Source organism: Larimichthys crocea, chromosome XXII (genome assembly GCF_000972845.2).
Source record: "Larimichthys crocea isolate SSNF chromosome XXII, L_crocea_2.0, whole genome shotgun sequence".
Lineage (NCBI taxonomy): Eukaryota > Metazoa > Chordata > Actinopteri > Sciaenidae > Larimichthys > Larimichthys crocea.
Window position 1 is genome coordinate 12,506,624 of NC_040032.1, and position 21,539 is coordinate 12,528,162.

The window sequence follows — 21,539 nt, forward strand, 5'->3', positions numbered from 1 at the left end:
AGGAGGGCTGTCGCACTAAGTTGGAAGATTATGGATGTGCCATCATTGAGGACGTGGATAAAGGAACTCGCTGCGGAAAGACTTTGTCAAGCTCTGGGAACATTACATGATCATTAAAAGATGGAAATGTCGGCTCTACCTGAAAGGAAACTGTAAATGATGCTGGGAAATATGCATTTTATTTGTATTCTACCTTAGTCTGTGTAATGTAAGTGTGTGTAGTCTGTTTTCCTGATGGGATGTTATATGAAAATGACAATAAACAATAAGTTTGTCTTTTCTGGGCGACTCCATGGAAGAGGACACACGGCATCTGTAGATATAAAAGTCTCATTTTAAGGTAACAAAAACATAATTATTGTTATTTTCTGGTGATTATACAATAGTAAAAACATAGTTATGAATATTATATTCAGTTTTTACCTTAAATGAATGATCTGTTGGTCTTTAATGTGATTGGACGGGCGAGATTTGAGGCTCTTTTTATCCTACGCGATCGGTTTCTGCTATAATAGGACAGCAGCAGATGCGTACTGATGTGTGTGTCCTGAACAGTATGTGCAGACATGTGTTGAATGCTTTACATGTGTGTACTGGTGGGTATGTGCATCCGGCCTTCCTCTGTGCGCCCCCCGGGGACCGGGTCATGGTCTTTTGTTAATCCTGTGTGAGAGCAGATATGGGGCTCTTCTTACTATGACCTATAGGTGCCTGAAGCAACGGGAGAATACACTTCCTCTGTGATGCCACCTCACTGGTCTCTACTGTCAGCCGAGATCATGCTCACATCTTGCGGCGTTTTGAAGGTCAGAAAAATCATCGATGACACCCCGTTTCTGCGTTTCAGCTGTAAAAGCATTCGCTCTTGATAACACCCGTCTCGCCCAAGGACTTTCAACATATTTCTTTTATTTGGCTTTAATCCATTTCTTGCAAGTTCGTTTCCTCCTACTCATATCTGAGCCTGTCTGAAGATCTCAGACAACATTCTTAGCGCTCAATGTAAACACCTCCTCACTCACAGTCCACTGCAACTCTGGGAAGATAAAGAAGTAAACCCTCAACAGATGGAGATCATTCGAGCCCGAGAAGGAATTCTAACAGGATGTTTCTACGAAGGCTGGCAAGTAAAAAGTGAGACGCTGTAGCCCGAGGGCCACACAACCAGCCACCTTTCGTTCCTCCATATCATCGACATGCAGTCATGGCTCCTTGGAGAAAGCGACATGCCAGAGCTCATATCTGAGCAATAGGAAATAACCAACAGAGAGAGGAAGAACAACAAAACACGCAAATCCCCTCGCACCGCTGGCATTTCCAATATCACTTCCACACGAACAGATAGGATTTGTTTGCTGATGAACACGCATGAGAAGGAAAACAGAACCACTTCCAACACACATATGCAAACACATGAGCGCACACACACACACACACACACGGCCTCCGTCACTGCAAAGTGATTAATGACCGCTGTCCACTGTGTCTGAAATCACACTGGAGAGACTCCGGTTCACCAAACACCAGGAATTCCTCCCGGGGACGTCTAGTAAAGTTAAATATATTATTACACACCAGCGGGGAGGATCGAGGGAGGAAGCTTGAGGGGAAGGGAGGAGGCACCGAAAGAGTACGTGATTCACTTAGCACGTTTTTTAAATTATTTTATATATTATCTGATCTGACCAGCTTCTTCCAAATGAGACCTTAACAAGACAGCGCTCAAAATCATAAGCTGCTATTATTTATGCTACAACAGTAAAAACATATGTGGCGTGTGTCTGCGAGACGAACAGCAGGAGTGCGAGAAGACTGAACGCCATTTTTAATTACTCAGCCAGCGGCGGTGACATAAACTAACACAGTTCTCTACACTAAACAGGATGAAATAAATTACAATCCTGGAGGAATACGCGGGCCAAAATCAGTACCCTGCCTGTCCATCAGGACGGGGGAGTCCAGAATAAACAGACACAAACCAGAAAGATTCACACACAGCCCGGGGAAGTTCTGTTTGTGGCACTTACTGCGCTTCCCCCATCGGTTCGTAACTATTTGTTTTTGTGTTGTTTCAAATGAGGTCATGCTTACTTCGACTTCTTGCACCTCATGCGTAATGCCGTCGGGTCTTTTGTTTAATTTTGTTGTACATGTGAATCAAATCAAATCATCTTTATCTCAGCAGTCCTCCTCGGATTTCTTCACTTGCCTCAATCAGGCCCGTTTTCTTCCATCAGCACATCCCTCTGCTGCTCCCCTCAGTGGCAGCTCCGTTGAAGGCTCATGTCCGCGAAACTAACACAGCAAACTCAATATGACAGACACCATAATCAACACACCCACTCACTTTTGCGTCCTTCTAAAGAGACTGATTACTCAAACATGAAATCTGCTTTCGTTTAGCTAATATTCAACTCTGTGTGCACTGGACGGAAAGATGAAAAAAAGGAATGACAGTGAGTTGAGAACTGAAATAAATCTGTCATTTTTTCTTTCGCCCCCACCTCATAAAGAAAAAATTGCCCTTCTCATCTAGCCTTTAGTGCGATCCCACCACACGACAGCAAATGTGTGTCGGCTGTTAAATGTGTTGGCTCTGTTTGTAGACACAAAAATATGTAATTAATAAGTGTGGAGCCACGACATTGTAAAAAGACAAAGCCTTGAATCTCACAGGAAAGTCCCTTTTTCTTTATAAGGGGGTAAATATGTGATGCGCCCGGCCTGCCAGCTCTTTAACTGCAGGGTCTAGACACAGACAACCTCAAAATATAAAGGAAGGACGCTTGTTAAAAGGAGGAAACAACCAATAAATATATAGCTACAATGATGCCATGAAGTAATAGGAAGCTCTTTTCTCTTTCTTCCTGTCCATTTCTTTTTTTAAAACACTCCTTGCCCCTCTTTTTATTCCCGTTGAGGGATCTTTTAATAGCAGGCTGAGTTATAATTGTTTCATCTCTGAGTGATCCCACCACGACCAGTATCTACACCGCCTGTGCCTGGACTGCACCCGGGGGCCTCCTAGCAGGTGTTAGCAGCACATGACGTCTTTTATAGCCTCCGGTAAAATACCCACATTTGTGCAAAAAGAGAAAAGGTGAGTTTACTCTGGGCCCCGAAGACTCCGGTTTAAAGCCTTGTGTATTGCATCTCGCTTTGTACATACAAGATGTTTTTCTGGAGATTTACAACACTGACAGAGCCAAAATGGAGGGCGTCGAGTCCATTCGGGCTCTGCTTTTTGAGTTAAAATGACAACCGCGCTCGTTTAAAGGCCACGAGATCGCCGAGCGCTTCTAGTAAAGAGAACACACGCTGTATATTTAAGCATGTTATAGTATATCGGACACCCCTCGCTTCCCTCTTGGGTGCATTGTATTAAACGTTAGGGAGAAAAAAGGAGGACACAGCTATGCAGGTGGGTGGTCGTGCTCGGCTTTCGCTGCGGTTCATGAGAATACGACGCAAAGACTCCTAGAGGCTGGCTGACCTGCTGTAATGTATACAAAAGCTGCGGTCTCCACATGTGTCGGCTTGCCTGTTTAGACATCCTAATTAATACTCCAAATGTGCAAAACAACAGTTCTGGCTCACATGATGGAGACGAGGCATGGCCAGTACTTACACTGCCCTGTTTTAATGTGTATGAGGGGTGAGAGAGGGAGGGGGGAGTCTCACAATGTCTTTAATGTGCAGTTTCAAACGGCGTGGGACCATAAATCATCTGGCCTTGCTTCTTAAAAAAACACCTGCCTTGCAACTGTCAAGGCTCTAATGGCGGTGGTTACTATATAAATCACGCTGAGCTGTAATTTTCAATATCTGACAAATGATTACACTGAGCATCTGTCAGTGAATGCTATTTTAATGACCACCGCTGCACTTAGGACCCCCGTATAACTTTTCCCGCCATCTTGGTCGACGCCGTTAAAGCATCTCCCGAGTGATGTGGCGGTTCCTCGCTCTGTCACACCGGGTTTTCATCGCGGCTCTTAAGAATATCCAGGGGTCCGCTGACCCCAGCTCCCACTGTGTTTTTTTCCTTCTTCCTTTTCGCTTTCCCCTTTTGTTTTCATCCATTGTTTTAATCACAAGCAGAGATGGAGAAAGCTCAAGCTCACCACCACCCTTAAGCCAAAGCAGACCATCACATCATCCTGAAGGAAGTCTTTAAAAAATGACATGCTATCCGACGATTATAACACTTATTTAGGACTAATATTCCAATATTCAATCCCTTACGGAGGCCTCTGGTCAACACCAATTTCCATGATCATAACAGTACTAACAAGACCCAAAGCTGTTCTGTGAGGCTGTACTTAGACACATGACAGTGCTAAGCAGGTGTAATATTTAACATACTTACCGTCCTTTTTCCGCATGTTAGTATGCAAGGTATTTAACAAAACTAAAGCATTCGACAAATTAATATTCTGGCCTGACGATGGTGCTAGATGAAAAGGTCACGGGATCACCAAAGTTATTACAATTCATCCCGGGGGAGGCATGAAACATGCGTGTAAAATCTGATGGCAAAGCCAGTCGGATTCGTCCTCTGGGCACCGTTAATGTCTGCGCAACATTCTGTGATGTGGCATCCTTCAGAAAGCCGTTCGGCACAGATGCTTCTTGTTATCTTTTTAATGAAGTATGGACAACGACGCAACAGCGGGGCTTCAAGATGAAGGGCTGCTCGTGCAACTAACCTGTCAACCTAGAAGAGACTCCTTGACTTCTTCAGAGCTTTAATAAACATACCGTTTCTACCACTGTCCTTGACTGATTTAGCAGAAAATCTCAGAAGACAAGTAAACATTCAGTCCTGTCCCGGGGCGCCTTTGTAGTTGACATACAGGCTTAAATAATGAGCCATTCGTTAGAATTTGATTCAAGCTCTCCAGGTCCCGATTTAATCACGTCCTTCATCTCGTCTATGAGGAATACAATAACTATGCAACTGAACCACAAACATGTGCAGACATAATATTAGTTATTCCATAAGTGCATACATGTGCAGTGTCTTAGAGAAACCCAGTCAATCATAAAACTTTCATTTTATATTGTGCTTAATACTCTTTTTAATACGACAGAGGAAATTAAAAATGTCTTCTCTTAAATCGTGAATGTCGTTTTTTAATACTTATTTCATCTGTACTGTAGAACGTTGATCACGTGGATGAAATTTCATTCTCCCACATTCAACAATATTAGTTTGGCAGGAGAAATGTCAGGACCAATATCTGTTTTATCATTATTATTAAAATATAACAATGCCAAACCACGTTCTGCATGTATGACAACAGCTAGACTGACTGATCTGCAGTCCCGACTTCTTACCTACCCGAAAATGTTTTGCTGCATCATGAAATGTTAAATACAAATGAAGGAGATCTCGAAATGTTGAGCAACTGAAATCCTACACTGATTGATTGGGAAAACATTAAGATTACGGAAGTTGGTCTCCTCGGTTCCCAGACGCTTGTTGAAAGAAGAGGCGGTGCAACGGAGACCTTGAAACGTCAAAATGGGGATTACAGTGATATTTCTCAACATCCGATAAGCTTGTGCTATTTTCAATCAAATATGTGCTTTCAGCCTTCTGCACGTCATCATATTTTGTTTCTTTTCTATTATCTTATTGACTTTATTTGCCTCATTGCAGGACTGAAATGTTTTGATCCTGTTCAACCATGTACAAGCAAGCACTTGGTAACTTCAGATAAGTGCTCTATAAATAAGCCTTGTTATTTATTATCATCCAATTTGGATGAACTCACCCTTAAACTACCGCTGCTTAATTTAGCTTAAGTGGATAACCAAAAAAAAAAAAAAAAGCTTTCCTCTTGTGTACGCGCACGCCTTCCTTATTATGTCTCTTAAACATCAGCAGGATGTTCAAGCTGCCCTGCAGCCTCACCATGCTTTTCCCCCCACCGTCACTGCTTTGCACGTACGGGGTAGTTTGGGTGAAGTTCGCCCACTCCTCCTGTGCACATGGTCCACGTTAAGAGACATGAAACTGCTGAAGCCCCGGAACAATAACCCCTTTTTCTTGGAGCTCACAGGTTGCTCTCGTCCTAAGCTGGCCTTCCTCCCCTGGTATTCACATTCACTACCTCCACCAGCAGTTTATTTTGTGTTTGAACCAAGCAGTGATGTGTAAATCCCACTTACATCCATTTTTCCTTTAGCCGGCGATAGAGAGAAAAGAGAAAAAAAAGGAAAATGATTTGCCTCAATACTTTGAGGCGAGCGACTATTTGAGGCAGTGCTTGCTTTTTAATGGCTGGGTTCTGTTCTCGATCAGACACCAGACATCTGGATCGCATCTCCCCCCCAGTTCTCCCCCATGCAATCAGAAACACTGGATCTGGGCTCTCCACAGGACAAAATGTGGGCGCAACATGTCGTTAGAGTCCACTGATTTCAGAGAACGTACTCTTGACAGGGAGGGAAGATGATGTTGTGACCAAAAAGCCAAATCACACAGCGTTGCCAAACAGACCAGTCATATTCCGCACCTTACTTCCAAACACTAACTGGGGCAGTTTCAAACTCCAGCCTGCGCCAAAGTGCTGCAGGGTAACGCAGTTCAGATCAACACGTCATGACGTGGTAAAATATCAGACTGTGTGAAATAAGGCAGTCGTTACTCTATCCTACAGCTGGAAAGGAACAAAGTGATATTACCCGCAAGAGGTGAAATACATTACTCCGTACTTATCACACTGCAAAGCTCACATGAGGGATTTCATATTGTACAGTAACGGGGGCAAAGACTTCAGCTACCAAAGTCTGGATCCGCGCTGCAGTGGAGCCACATAAACTTATTTTAAGAGTGCATGGAGTAATATTAAAAAAAGAGAGAGTTATGACAATTACCGTTTAACTTGGTCCCACAGCGCAACACACAACTAAAACAACAGACGGTTTTATATGTGCACGCCATTATAGCCGACTGACTGCATGCTAATCCTACCGCACTCGGGAGAAACTGATCCCATGCCACCTCACTTATCACCACCGGCTGCCTCTTTCCGACACTTTAATCACCCCTTTTTTGTACACTTTCAGAGCTCGGCTAGTTGCCTTCCGTCTCCTCACACATCATTTTTGCTGTGTGTCTGCAGCCCGCCGGGACCTCAGGGGTCATAAACACGTGGAGGAGGATGGGGAGGGCTGAAACGTTGGCCTCGCTCGGGGACACCTAAGGGCGATGCTTGATCGTTGTGTCTGTTTGACAGCCACGCGGGCTACAAGTTTATTTTTTGTTGCTGGATTCTGGTGTAAATATCCTGCGTGGTAGGACTGGTAATTGGTAAAGCGACTTCCCAGTGAGCCTCTCCAGCTGTTGCCGAGACATAATCACCAACACAGAGCGAGAGAGAGAGAGAGAGATGGCCTCCCGGTATTCTCTGTGATGTCTGATAATGTCTCTCACACACTTTCTCCCAGCTGTTTGTCTTCTTACGTATGACACATGGATGTGGAAGTGTCAACATTCCTTTGTGCATCTTCAAAGGATCAGTTTTTGAACTGAGAGTTCCAGCACAAAGAGACACAGGAGTTGTTGACCTCTTCTGTCTGGCAAGAGCAGCTAAGAATAAAAGCATTAAAAGGTGAGAAAAGAAACAAAAAAAGAAAAAAGAAAAGGCGAGCCCTTCTGGTCTGCAGTCTTATTATAATGACCCGATTTAACATCGCCATGTGGTCTGCATGTCTTCTCCAACCTATTTATATAATTCACAATAATGAGCCTACTTCAAATGTCAACTTGCTCCTTTAAAGCCACCTCAAAGACAGAGCAGACTCACACACACATTTCACACATACTAAGTCCGACCGATGTTTCCAAAAATTATTCAGATTCCCCGCGAGCCAAACAGAAAATGTGTGAAAAGTTTATAAACTATTCTTTCAAAATAAATTTAAAAAAGCTGAAATATTCGGCTGATATCAACGAGTTCATGTGCAGTAAAAGCAGAACGACGAGTGCGAGCGTGACTCTGGACTTTCATCTTCATCCTCGTCTTCTAGCTGCTTTGAACGAGTCGCTTTAACGCTGCTGATTATAGCATAATCTTCTTCATCGCTCCCCCCCTCTCACACTTATTGAAGGGGGTCTTACACGAGTGGAATGTCAATATGCAAGCATACCTCAGCACATATATCCCAAGCGTGTAATTACCGTAATGCAGCAGGGTTTTTCCTTTTTATTGCCACTTGATGCATAGTTACAAGAGCATAACATATACAAATAATAATTTCATTACAGCGGCCCGTAATCACAGTGCCTGTTCGACTCATGACTTACACAAACGGCCCTGACGAAGCCTCAGGCGAGCTTAGAGTCTCAGTTAATCATTTGCTTCTCTCTATGTCAACATAATATTTTCGATCATGAACAGTTCTTGATTCAACAGAAATGATATAATGCTGTGAAGATAGGAAGCAGAGTGGTTACAGCCTCGGGGTGCGAAAGAGAAGCTGGCACCCAACCGGCGCTGTGATTTACAGCCAGCTGGCAGATCATTCATTATTCACTATAGTTCATCTGAACACCTTAAAAAAAATGAAAAAAAGGGGGAATTTGTTACCATGGACGAAACAAAACAACACCTCCGATGGTGTGCTCTGCAGGTCGGTGGTGAAAATGGGGACAGATGTGTTTTTTTTCTGCAATGCGGTACGCCCAATCTGAGTATTTCATATTTTGATTTGTATCCAAATCCAGAAACCGAGCCCCAGCGAAACGATATCTCCTGCAGGCCGATGCATGGTCTGTTTGTTTCTGTGTGGTGTGTATCGATGTACTCGTTGGTGTGAAGCTCCAGACATCCAAAAAACCTTGAGTGTTGCAACTGCTGTCAGATAAATTAAATCAGACAAGCGATGAGAAAATTTGAATAATTGGTTTTGGGACGATCTTCAATTTTGGCTATCGCCCGTCTATCAAGTTATACAAGTTGGAGGTTTCGACATCACATGAGTGTGTTACAGAACAATAGCTCATCTCTAGTGGTAGGCCTCACTTCCCACATATCAGGGGCGACAGGTTCAGTGACCTTCAAGGACCTCAGAATTGTTTCCCCTTCAGAAACTTCAATTAAAAATAAAAGGAAGACCGAAGCGTCATACCTAATTATATCAATGAGTGAAGACCAGGTAGAAGATAGAAACGAGCATGCTTCTAAATAATAATAACCGTACGCCATGAAAGAAACGGACTGAGTGAACATCAGAGGGCTGTGATATTTTATCCAGTTCAATCCAAATCCTCATCATTTGCTCATAAATTTTCTTCCTCCCGTGGGGGATCAAAGGATTATCTTGTCTTACAGACAAAAAACTGCAGCTACCACCAGCTAATGGAAGACAGGCTACTGTAGCTGAGGGGTGTGCTGGAGACAAATATAATTCCTGCACTGCAGCATGAAGCAAACAGTTATTACTGCAGTCAGTCACTGGAACTTCCTTTAGTAAGAGACATGTGGATGTGATGATACAGGTGATGTATTGTGACACTTTTATTTCTTGTTTTTGTTATTTAGAAGTCGCATGGCAAGGTCGATCAACAGTCAGTCGTCATTTTTTTAGAAGAGAGAGTGACAATTTAGTCAAACCCGGCTGAAACATGCTGTTCACATTTATTTTTTACTAGCTTTTGATTACGATTCTTGACAATCTTGAGGCCGTCTCTGAAGATTTTAGAACTAAAAAGGATCTCAATGCAGATGATTTGACTTAAAACGCTTGTTAAGCAGTGCGAGCTTCTCTAAGCATCAGTTACAATTCTATACATAAATTCTCTGTATTAAATATGTGAATTTATAAACTATAAAAATCTTAAATATGGGGTTTCAAAGAGAATATCGGTGCGGGTAATTTATTGACAAAAATATCAGATCTTGGACGTTTTTAGATGTGGTGCTTTTGGTTTGATAGATTACTAAGAGTGTAAATAATGTGTAATAACTTTGGTGGAAATAAAAGAAGACTGCAATAATTAAAAAGTGATAAAAACATAAAATAAACATTCTAGGTTTTTCCGTATGTGCTCGTCATCGGTGTTAAAAATGTAACAAACACAGTCTGATCACACCCCTGTTAATCTAACAGTCATTCTTTTTCAGCGAGTATCTGAATTTGACACACAGTAGCCGCTCTGCATGTTACTAACGAGACACAGATTAAACAGATTAAAGAACTATATAATAGGCAGTAATACATATTAATTCCAACGAGAGCCAACAAGACAGACAGGACAGATGAGGAACATACTACCGAAGTCACACGAGGAACTCAGAGAGAATAAAGAAGAAAATTAACTCGCTTTAACTGCGAGTAAAGATTTGAAAACAAGCGGAGAGAAATTTATAAAGGCAGATTAGGTTTTGCTCGATTTTCGTTGAGATAATACAAATCAAATGAAATTAAATAAGACAAGAGCACAATGGTACGGGTTAAGATGATACGGAAAAAGTTTAAAAAACAGGAAATTAATTGCAAAATCTTGCCAATGGAAAAATAAGCCTTTATTTATCCAACATTTAAACAAATCATAATTTGATGATAACCTCGTGGTTAAAATGTGGGATGAATAAAATCATTTTCACGTGGGAACTGTGACTTGTTATTGAGACTAAAAGCCCAATTAGCGTGTCTCTATTTGATTTACACTGTGTGATATAAAGATGTCTACGATACAGGAAGAAATAAAAGTAAGTTGCAGTGTTTCACAGAAACTCAAAACGATCTTTTATAAATTAGTAAATGATATTTACGTGCAGTGTTGAATTTATGATGTCCACGTTCAAGCTGAAATCAGATGTTGAGTACTAAAGGAGTTTATGAAACAGTCTCTACATGAATCACATCAACAAACAACATCATCAGCAAGAAGATCGACAATTTTGTGTATTTGAGTTATTCTTGATTTCTGCCCTCGGGTTGGATGCGGTCGCATTCTCCTTGACATCAACAAAATGCGGTGGTGGAAACAATACTACATTGATCCACCGGTGCTTGCCAGAATCAACAGAAAACGAACGCTGTTGTAGCTGCTTTTATTTACATCCAATCAGACTCTGTTACCTCAAAATACAAGAATAAAACTACCACTGCCGGACACTGTCTGTTTACACCTTTGTATAAACTATCAGTTGCCCATAATAAACCTGTTTACATGACAGCAACATGGAGAAGAGTTTGTTTTCCAAAACAAATAACTTGTTTCATGACTCACCACGATCAAATCTAACCAAAATAATTACAGTCAGGACTATTGCTCCATCACTGGCCTAGGGTCACCTTTGCTGGAATTAAAGATGCGCTTGTACTTATTGTTATGCGTGCATTCCCATCGTGTATTTAGTTTGAGCTGTTATGATTTGGCGGTATAGAAAATAGAAAAGACAGAAAACCTATCCGTATAGAGCCGGCCTGGACCGTACTCTTTCTAGTATTATTTACAGAGACCCAACAATTGTGCCGAGAACACAGGCGCTGCTGTCACCAAATGAATGGGAAGGTTTGTTTTACGGTCTTCATGCCGTGGGGTCTTGGACCAGCCGTGAAAATGGAGCCTCATCTGGACGTCAGTACATGGGAGCCAAATATTTTTAGGTCAAGTGGAACGAATCGTACAGTCCACACGAGGCTGGGTTAGAGATATAGCTCAACATCGGCCACAAGAGAGTATCAGTTATTAGGAGGAATTAATTGTTACTGAGCCAGAAATTATTGTAAGCCTAGACTAAAAAAAAAAAACAAAGGATCAGAGTGAATTCACGTGAAGAAAGAAAAGAGGAACCTTAAATTTATCAGCATTTGTGATGCACACGAAAATTATCAAACTTATTCACAAATCACATGAGATGTTCTCTAATTTTTGGTGTTTTCCTTCCTAAGCGTACTTACTCTCTCTCCTTCTCAGTCAGTCTGTCGGTGATGGTGTCCTTGATGGAGGAGCGCGAACCCTTGTGGATCACCGGATACCTAAGAGGGACCTGCAGGAAGCACGAGATCATCAGGACCAGGTGCGATGTGTAACCCAGGGCGACTGCCACGCTCCCATCGTCCTTCGCTGCAGGACACAAAGTGAGAAAAAACAAACAAAAAAATCACACATTAGATATAGTTCTGTTGAGCAGACATGAAAAGATACTCATTAATCCATCAATGGGCTTTTAGGTAATCTACAACAACACACCAAAGCCAGATTAAATTCAAAACAGCAGCATTTAAACGCCCAAAAGTCTGAATTTTATCACATCGAGAGCTTCAAAGTAACGCTTGTTTTGTTTAGTGTACTTGCATTACATAGAAAAATAAATAGTATTCATATAAACCATATCCACATCTTTGAATGCGACCAAAATATGTATAAACATCCAACCAAAGATAGCTCGGTAACCGAGTATTCGCAGGAAGGAAGAACAGTTGCATTCATGTGGGAAATTGTTGTTTAAGTAATATACAATGTGGCACAACACACACACACACACACAGGACCAAACAATTGGATGCAGCGGGATGCCCAATTTTTTTCAGATATGTGCCTGAGAAAGCAAAAGAATCACGTATTCCCTTCTGAGCCCAAATAACTTTAAGGGTGGAAAACTGGATGCCTTTGTGAACATTTCTGACAGGGAAGAAACGGCAAACCATCTCGAGAAATGGTTTCAAGACAACACGCTAAGTGGTTTCACATTCTCAAACAGCAGCAGGACACCGCTTGAGGCACAAACTTAAAATCACCGTGGTTTTTATCTTCATGCTTTGAAATAATAGACTATGGCAATAGTGAGTGGTAGACTCCTTGGCTCATACTGTGTGTTTTTCAACTTAAGAGAGAACGCCTGCTTTTTATCAATACTCTTCCGGCATTTTTTTTTTTTGTTTCGTCGCGACAAAAGCAACTGCAACCAGCGGTAAAAACAGCTTTCGGGGGGTCGCGTTAACCAAATATTTATCGTTAAAGAATTATATCCAAACACCGTCCGTCACTTTGACAGATTCAAATCGAGGGCGATCTAATGTAACGTTAATGTGCCAATAACCACATGTAGACCATCTGCAGTAGGTTCAGCTGGCGCCAGTTGGTAGTTAGTTTTGTCTAATGGTCTCGTCTTTGCAGTGAGCTTGTTGTCTAGCCGTCACATCGGTGTCGCACATCTGCAATCCGAGGTCACGTGCAGCGTGGGAAGCTGAAATGTCGCACTGCTGCTCATATAAATGTAGGGAATTTAAAAATCATTGACTGCCTTTCGATTGATCAGTGACTGCTAAAAATATGGAGAGACATTGGGCTATATTTCAAGATTAAAACATTACTTATAACCCATTAGCTACCGTAGAAAAGCGTAAATCACCCGTTTACTGCCGCCAAGTGCTTCGACCAGACATTTGTGTTCGATCTAATCTGTATGTAAATTACACAGAAATATATGTTTCGACATAACGTGACTGATGAAATGTTACTTAGCTGGTTTGACTACATCCAGTGCGTTTTACTTCCAGGCTTAAATAAACGTGTCAAAGAGTGTGTGTTGATATTTCTGAGTTAATTCAGTTATTTGTGAGCTGGTTTTATGTGGCGTTGTCATGAAAAGTGACCCCCTTGGTTCACCTTTTGTCTCCATGCCCTTAAAGATACATGATCTGTAAGTTATGTTTAATGCTATTAAATAAGATATATATATATATATATATATATATGTATATTTGAATATGAATTTTTATGACCCAGCCTGTCGAAGTGACAGACAACAAGAACATCCAAAGTAAGTTCTGCTCCACACTAACTAGAAACATCATGTCAGCTGGAGGACATGCAACTACAAGTGACACCGTAGGGTGTAAGTGGAGACTGCTGATATCTTGTCAGGCTGAGCTGACATGGAAAGCTTAGTTAAATGTAAAGCAGTCAGCAGAGTGTCACCCTCTTCCACTTTGACCCCCGAAGTAGGATTAGGACTCCAACTAACCCTGACCCTGGTCTCTAATGTGGAACATCCTCCCCTGTGGGCCTGTTTAAACTGACTTCGACACACATCCAAACAGTTCTAGACTTGATTGGGGTTTTTTTTTTTCTTTCTTCTGTGGCAGACCTCACACAAATAAGAACAGGGGTCAGCTGTGGGGTAAAATGGGGGAGTAAAAAACGCATGCTAACGTCTCTACATGTTGCAAAGATGGTCTAATGGTCACAACAGTTATGTTAGAGGGTGAATATTAATAGATATTTGGATTGCATGACAGCTCTTGTCTACATCTCACAAACCACAAGCCATCCGACTACGAGGGAGGGTCTACAAGAAAAGGGTCGTTAGCAGCAAATGTAGTTAGCATGTTCTCTGTTAGGTCTTTCATCTCCCGTCACAGCACATGCTCAGTTGTTTACTCACTGCTAGGTGTCCACCTAGGCAGGACTGGGAGGCAGAAGCAGACACAGGCCTCCACCTTATGGGAACAAGTGATTGCTGCAAACACAAATGGCCCGCCTGTCACGACTGCGCACTTCACGGTGCCCTTTGAAAGATGTTAACAGGTGGAGTGTGACAGCAGGGAGCGGAGGAGATTGGGAGCGGTATTTTTGAATTATGGGTTCAGTGGGGCCTGCTGGGTCTCACCAGCTGTGAGGAAGAGAAGCTGGAGAATGTTGAGTGGACAGTGGCCAGTGTGTTCTCAGTATGAGACAAATGCTGCAGACCAAAGCTAACCATTCAATCCAAACCCCCCCACCCAAACACCACTCAATTCATCTGAGCTATTGAAAGGTCATGAAGTCATCAAGTTTCCCTTGCTGTGACAGCAAATCCCATTTATCACGACACATGCAGCGTGACCCTTACTCTAACCTAGAACACCAACATGATAACAAGGGCTTTGTGGCTGGAACCGCCTGCCGACTAAAGTTTTTTTCCCCCCGTTCACGGTATGTTGCCAAATACTGTGTCTTTGATATTAAACCATGTGGTTTCTGTGGCCGTTTCACTGCGGTGGTAAACCAGATACAAAAGCATCTTGTGACAAGATTCTAATGCCGAACAACTCCTCCATCAATAGCCAACAAGATTTCAGAAAAAAGAGAAGAACACAAACCGAACTGTCTGCCTTCTCTCCAGACTTTTTCCTTAGTGAAAAAAGACCCAGCAGGTCAGATTTAGGGCACTCTGTTTAAAGAATATGGCAGAAATAGAATATAATATCCATAACTATGTTTTCATTAGTGTATAATCACCTGACAGTAAGAGCTGGTGTGTTTTTGTTGCCTTAGAATGACACAGAATCTGCCCTGTTGAAGCACCATGTTTCTACAGCAGCCAAGAAGAGACAAACTAAACTCTGGCTCTACATTAGGTCCTTTCTGCTTCATGCTAGGAAGGAGAGGGTGAGGTGAGGAGGTTTCAAACGGCGACTACACTGCTCGATGCCACTAAACTGGATCTCAAAAAGAACCTAAGGAAACGGGCAAAAATGTCAATGTACGTCCACTAAAAGTGTTTTTGTCACCAACAAGGCTCAGCTTGTTACCGTGTCTGGCAACATTATGGACGACTGTAGATCAACAAAATGAGATGATGTGCAAAATATTAAAACCCCATATTTAAATGAATATAGCACACAGACAACGTATCAAATACTGAAACTGAGAAATGTTATTATTTTTGTAAATTTATATGCCCGTTTTGAATTTGATGCCAGTAATATGTTTCAAAGTTCACAGTTCACAGACGTCTACGTGTTATGCTTAACTGTTATTAAAAGAAGAGATAATGCAACAGAACAACAAACCAGTCTTAACTTTTTAGAAAAAAAAAAAAGAAATGTGTTGCTGGCATCAAATTCAAAATGGGCACATAAAAATTTTAATCTAAAATACATTTAAATCTAAAAATATCTTAGAAAATATTCAAATATTTATTTAAAATGGAAATATCTGGCGGTCGGTAGCATAGTGGGTTAAGCGGCCGCCCCATGTGTGGAGGCTATAGTCCTCGCTGCAGCTGGCCCTGGTTCGAATCCCGCATCGGACGGCTACTGCGTGTCACTCCCCCTCTCTCTGCTTCCTGTCTATCTTCAGCTGACCTATCATTAAAGGCCAAAAAAAATAATCTTTAAAAAAAAAAAAAAAAAAGGAAATATCTTCAGATAAATGTGGGATTCTGTGTTTTCGTCGCATTTTTGTTTCTGTTTACATTTTTCGCTTTAGTAACGGTCTTGTGTAACAGCAACATCTGCCAAAGGTTTATCCAGTAATCCTGTGTCTCTTTTTATTGCACGCAGAAGACATGAAGTTTTGCAAATGAAAAAGCGTGTCAGCAGGAGAGAAAAGAATAAAAGAAACCAAAACATGTCCAGGAAGTTTGTGCACATGTCTGTTCATTTCTCTTTTTGTTGCCGCAGGAGAGTGATTACACTGCCACTTAATCATCACAAAGGCAAAACATGTTATTATGTGTGAATATTGTGATTCTGATTGAATAGAACCAGCTACACTTGATGTTGATGATAATACAATTATGTCTTTTTATATTTTATGGTTTCAAATCAGCATATCAGTAATTACAAAATTATGTGGTTAATGCACGTTACAGACGATAACATCAGTAGCACAGACTTGTCAAATTGCCACCTATAGTTTTGTTTGATATCACAGACACACAGTATCTATGAGATCATCAATGTTAAATTGCTCTGCCTAAACAAATATCGACATGTAACCGCACACACTGAAGCTAAGGCATTTATCCAGCATGCCGTAGCACAGCGTATCCTCCTGTAACCCTGAAACACACGCAGGCAGGCAACATCATAAATTACCTTGAAAGTCTTCAGAGTTTGGCAGCTTCACTCCGCAGATGACATAATCGGACTGATTAGCCTGTGGATTCAAATCAGAGGTTTCATATTAAAGACGACAATCAGACAGCCGAAACAGACCCGGACAAGATGCAACGCTGTGTGGGATGAAGCACCAGATCTGCCACTGGCAGAGGGACTTGCTTTAAATCATTCCATATTTATCTAGCGGTGTCAGCTATTAAAATATTTAGTTTGTATGGCAAATGTTTCCATAAAACAGAAATGATTCCAATATACATCAGAGAGGCGTGTTAAACACAAAGGTGATGACTCTGGATCATCTAAAAAAAAAATAAATAAAAAAACACACACACCGCCATTAAAATAACCGCTGAGCTGCTGCAGACAACTATCTGCACCATTTCTGCATTATCAAAGCCTTGTTTTTGTAACTAGATAATTTTTAGCAGTTGCTTCGTCAACAATGTGTTATGCATCAGTGTACCATTAGGTCTGACTCACCACATCAATAGGATAGATGTAGGAAAGCTCAGAGAGGAGCTGACGACAGCGGAAGGTGAGCTGGGCGTTGGACTTGAGGAACTGCTCTCTGGGGAGACAAACCAGACACAGGGACGACACAATTAGTGACCGGCTGGCAGGAGGAGACAAAAGCTGCAGTTAAGAGCACAGGACGTGAGGAGTGCTAGGGCAAAGGAGGGACTAGAGAAAGAGCAGGGATGAGTGTCGCTGGAAGGGATGAGAGGGAAGTGGAAATGAGCCGGAGAAGTCATCCAGGCTAGTTACAGCTCCGCAGGGACCCAACTGTGAAGCGTAAAAGTAATTAAAGTTAGTGAAAATATAAAAGATTAACGACGAGCAGAGTTTATTTATACAACATAAAAGATGTGTGAGAGGAGGTTAGGAGGAGATTAGGCCTAGGCCTTTTTATGAATGAAAACTTTGAGTCATCTGTTCAGTTCAACCATAAAAGTTATATATTATTAATATCCATAACAGGACGATCATTGTTAGTTGCGACCCCAGTTTGTCACAATGTCAGAACAGACTGGAGGACACATGCCAAGACTCTAACAAATATTCATAAAACTTAATAAATTCTTTAACAATGACAGTATAAAGAAAAGACAGAGCATGAGCGACGTCACCCACAGCTTACCGAAGTGCCGTCTGAAGCCGAAGATATGTGAAGGCACCGCTTCTTACGCCTCCCAGCTAATCTAAATATAACTGGATCATCAGTGGACCTAACGGCCTGGGTGGCCACACCGTTAATTATGTGCAAATTTAAGCGTTAATATCATTTGAACGGATGACTTCTATAAAGATTCACTCTCAGTACAGTTGTCATGAACGGGGAAATTAGCTATAGAGACCAAAACTGTTTTTTGTACCAGGCTGTAAACATGTTTATTTCTGCTGTGAAGTTGTGACATTTTAACATGGGGACTTATGGAGATTGACTCACTTCTTTAGCCAGCCTCAAGGAATTACAGCTTTTAGCACTTGGCTTCACTTTTCAGCCACAGAGGTTGCCACTTGTCCTTGAATAAATGTTCAGATTTGCTTCATTTAAACTCTCAAAATGAATTAATGAATCACAATCCTTCTTCTTGTTCATGTAAAAAAAGTGGAGACAGATATGTATATTTTGTATATGTGCGGGAAAACCCATGCCCTGTTGGACGACCCCTCCATATCCAACAGCAACATCACTGCAGAGCCGATGTGGTGAGTGCAGATGATGCACGCTGCAGCTGGAAAAAAAAGCCCCCATGTTTTAGAGTAAATATAAGATGACTGTTTCAGGATATGCCCAGTTATTCCTGTGACTGCTTATGTATGAGTAACACACGATTGGCTGCGTTGTATGTGTATGTGTGTGTGTATGTGTATGTGTGTCTGTCTCGTTGGGTGTCCTCTACAATACTTACAGCACTATTTATGTGTAACCGCCCATCATTTCATGTAGATGAAAAGGGATTTCAGGGGGAAAATGATTATTGGAAGTGATGGACCCTCCCATCCACGTTTCTCATTTTTCACTTGAGTTTCCTATTTGGCTTTTCCTGTGGTTAGAGGTCTCTTATCGTTTCCTTTTTCCAGCGTGCGGCTGCTTTTGTACACGTGAAAGAGGAGACAGATCGGTGTGTAACGGCTGTTTGATCTGAAATCACTCATCTGTCTAGCAGGCTCTGCCTCTTCAAATTGGTTAAGCCTGAGATGCAAGCCCTTCACAAACCCTTTGAATAAAACATGCAAACTCGTGTTTCCGGTGCGCGGTGTAGCTTTGGCAAAGAAATTCAAACTCAGAGAGGTAATAAAATATTATTAATAGGGTAATAAGATAAACTCAAACATTGATATAAGTGATGTAACCTTGTGATGAACCGGTGTTGGGATTGGCTCCAGCCTTTCACGGTCCTGATAAGATAAGCAGTTGTGGAAAATGAACGAATGATGAATGAATGAAGGATATATTTTCACAATTGAATAAACAAGCATTCGCCACAGAGAGAAATAAAGTCTCTGAAGCTGTAATAACTCAAAAAAATATCCTGCAAATATAAACAAGTCTCTTCTTCTCCCCCAAACTATTTATTGCACCTTTAATTCTCACAAATAAAATAATCTGTGTTAATCTACATTTATTATCTACTCGATTACAGTTGTTATCAGCAAAATATACTGAAATAGTTTGGAGAAATATGCTTTTACTACTCCTGGCAGAGATTAGCACCTAAGAAATGAGGTACGCAGATTTTGTGACTATTTGTCAGAGCCGGGCGAGCGGTTTCCCCTCGTTTCCAGTGTGTGTATACTAAGCTAAACTAACCAGCTGTTGGCCGTAGCCTTATTTTGATTAACAGACATGTATGAGTGGTATCGATCTTCTCATCTAACGCTCTCAGCGTGCAGATAACTAGACACCCTGACTGGTGCCTTTTTAGCTCCAATTTTGTAAGATAAGCTGTTCAACAGGAATGGGGAAAGGTTTAAAAAAAAATAAAAAAAGGTTCATGGTCAGTATAACCTTCCCCTAGCTAATAGTAACAAAAGAAGTTAAATAAAAAGAGACATTTCCATGAAAAAACATCAAAGACACAGATATTTCCAAGCTATGGATGTTAGGCAGATGTACAAGTGTCGACGTTAATTTCCTGTTTGCTGGGTCTCTTGGCCCATACTGGCCTTCCTGGGCCTCTGGTTTACCCTCTGTGACTGCCAGGTACTTCTCAGACAAACAAAACTGTATCCAGGGTCGGCACCCGCCGCACATGTCTCGCCGCAGGCCAAGGCAAACACGGGGCAAATAGGCTTTTTAGCACAATGTGCAAACGCTCCGCTGAAAAATACATAAATAGGCAGCGCCGGCCGCGAAAACATCCCCTTGTTTTTGAAAGAGCACGGTGGGAGGCAGGGAGCAGGGTGTAGTCTCATCACAATTCACGTTGAGTCACATCATTCAGTGGGCTCTGGGTAACGTCTCGCTGAAACGGATTTGAAAAGTGTGTTTTCTATGCAGATATAAAGCAATAGCTAATTACAGGTTCACACATACCTCTTGGCAGTGCATTCCTTCTGCAGCTTGGTTAAGGATTCTTTCTCTTCCTTCAGACTCTCGTGCTGAGCGGAGAATGCTTCCTCTGTCGGAGACAGATAGAGAAAAAAAAACAACACAGTAAATTATCAGGTGTATGTGTGTGTGTGTGTGTGTTCAGCCCTGCTACATCTTAACAGCCAGGTGGGCTCGTGTTTGGTCGGCTGCCATCCACTGTTAAGTGAGATCAAACGGCTCTTTTGATCAGGCCAAAAAACCATTTCCTTTTGACACCACATAAAACCAAACAGCATGTGTATGCAAATTACAGGATTTGTCAGACTGTAAATACAGAGCTGAGCAAATAAATAAAAATCAGGCAGATAAGGGACGGTGATGATACAGCTTGTGGAAGTTGTATAACTGCAACGTTGGCAGGCTCACAATACCTCAGTGTAGCAGAAAACCGGATAGAGGCAAAGTTTAATTCGAGGGTTGTGACTATAATATAGAATATTACAGCCCTGTAATCTGTCTACATGCAGCATCACATGTGGCAGAACTGCAAGCAGCAGAATCATGACTCTGGGTTTTTAACAAAAGAAGAGGTTCGATGATTAAAAACGCAAAAAGAACAAACAAACATCTGTATTAAAACTCTTTTGTGATTTCATCTTCAGTGATTTGTTTTTTAAAATATCTGATGGGTTCTGTTCGGCAGCAATTATTAAATTGGATCATCATTGCAGATAAAGCAGCGATTCAGAATAACCAAACCACATGTTTGCTTTCTTTTGCATCATCATACACACACACACACACACACAGAATAAACAGGAGAACGTGTTTGCTTATTTAGTATTCTATCTTTGTTTGAAGCTGAAAATGGAAAAGGCATATGGACAGCTGTGTGTGTGTGTGTGTGTGTGTGTGTGCCACGTGATAATTACTAAAACATCTGTTATCTTAATTAAGAGCTTAAGGATCTCAAAGGATTGCAAGACTGACCAACACCTAGAAGGACTGTGGCTGTTGTGTCAGGCCGTGGTGAAGAGAGAGCAGAGCCACAAAGCAAAGCTCTTTATGCCAAAAATCACATACTGAACGCTTTTGCTCCGACTGTGAATATAAACATCGGTAATGAGGTTTCTCCCCGAGGTGGCAG

The 21,539-nt window shown here is 41.6% G+C and overlaps 1 protein-coding gene across 1 annotated transcript in view; it reads right to left on the minus strand.

The window, feature by feature from the left end:
- uvrag (UV radiation resistance associated gene) overlaps positions 1-21,539 on the minus strand; it is an 81,290-nt gene that overhangs the window by 35,596 nt on the left and 24,155 nt on the right. The window contains exons 9-12 of the mRNA XM_010746872.3: positions 20,396-20,480; positions 17,335-17,422; positions 16,831-16,891; positions 11,923-12,088 (exon numbers count right to left, since the gene is read on the minus strand). Coding sequence (XP_010745174.2) covers positions 11,923-12,088; positions 16,831-16,891; positions 17,335-17,422; positions 20,396-20,480 — 400 coding nt within the window. The remainder of the gene's footprint in view (positions 1-11,922; positions 12,089-16,830; positions 16,892-17,334; positions 17,423-20,395; positions 20,481-21,539) is intronic.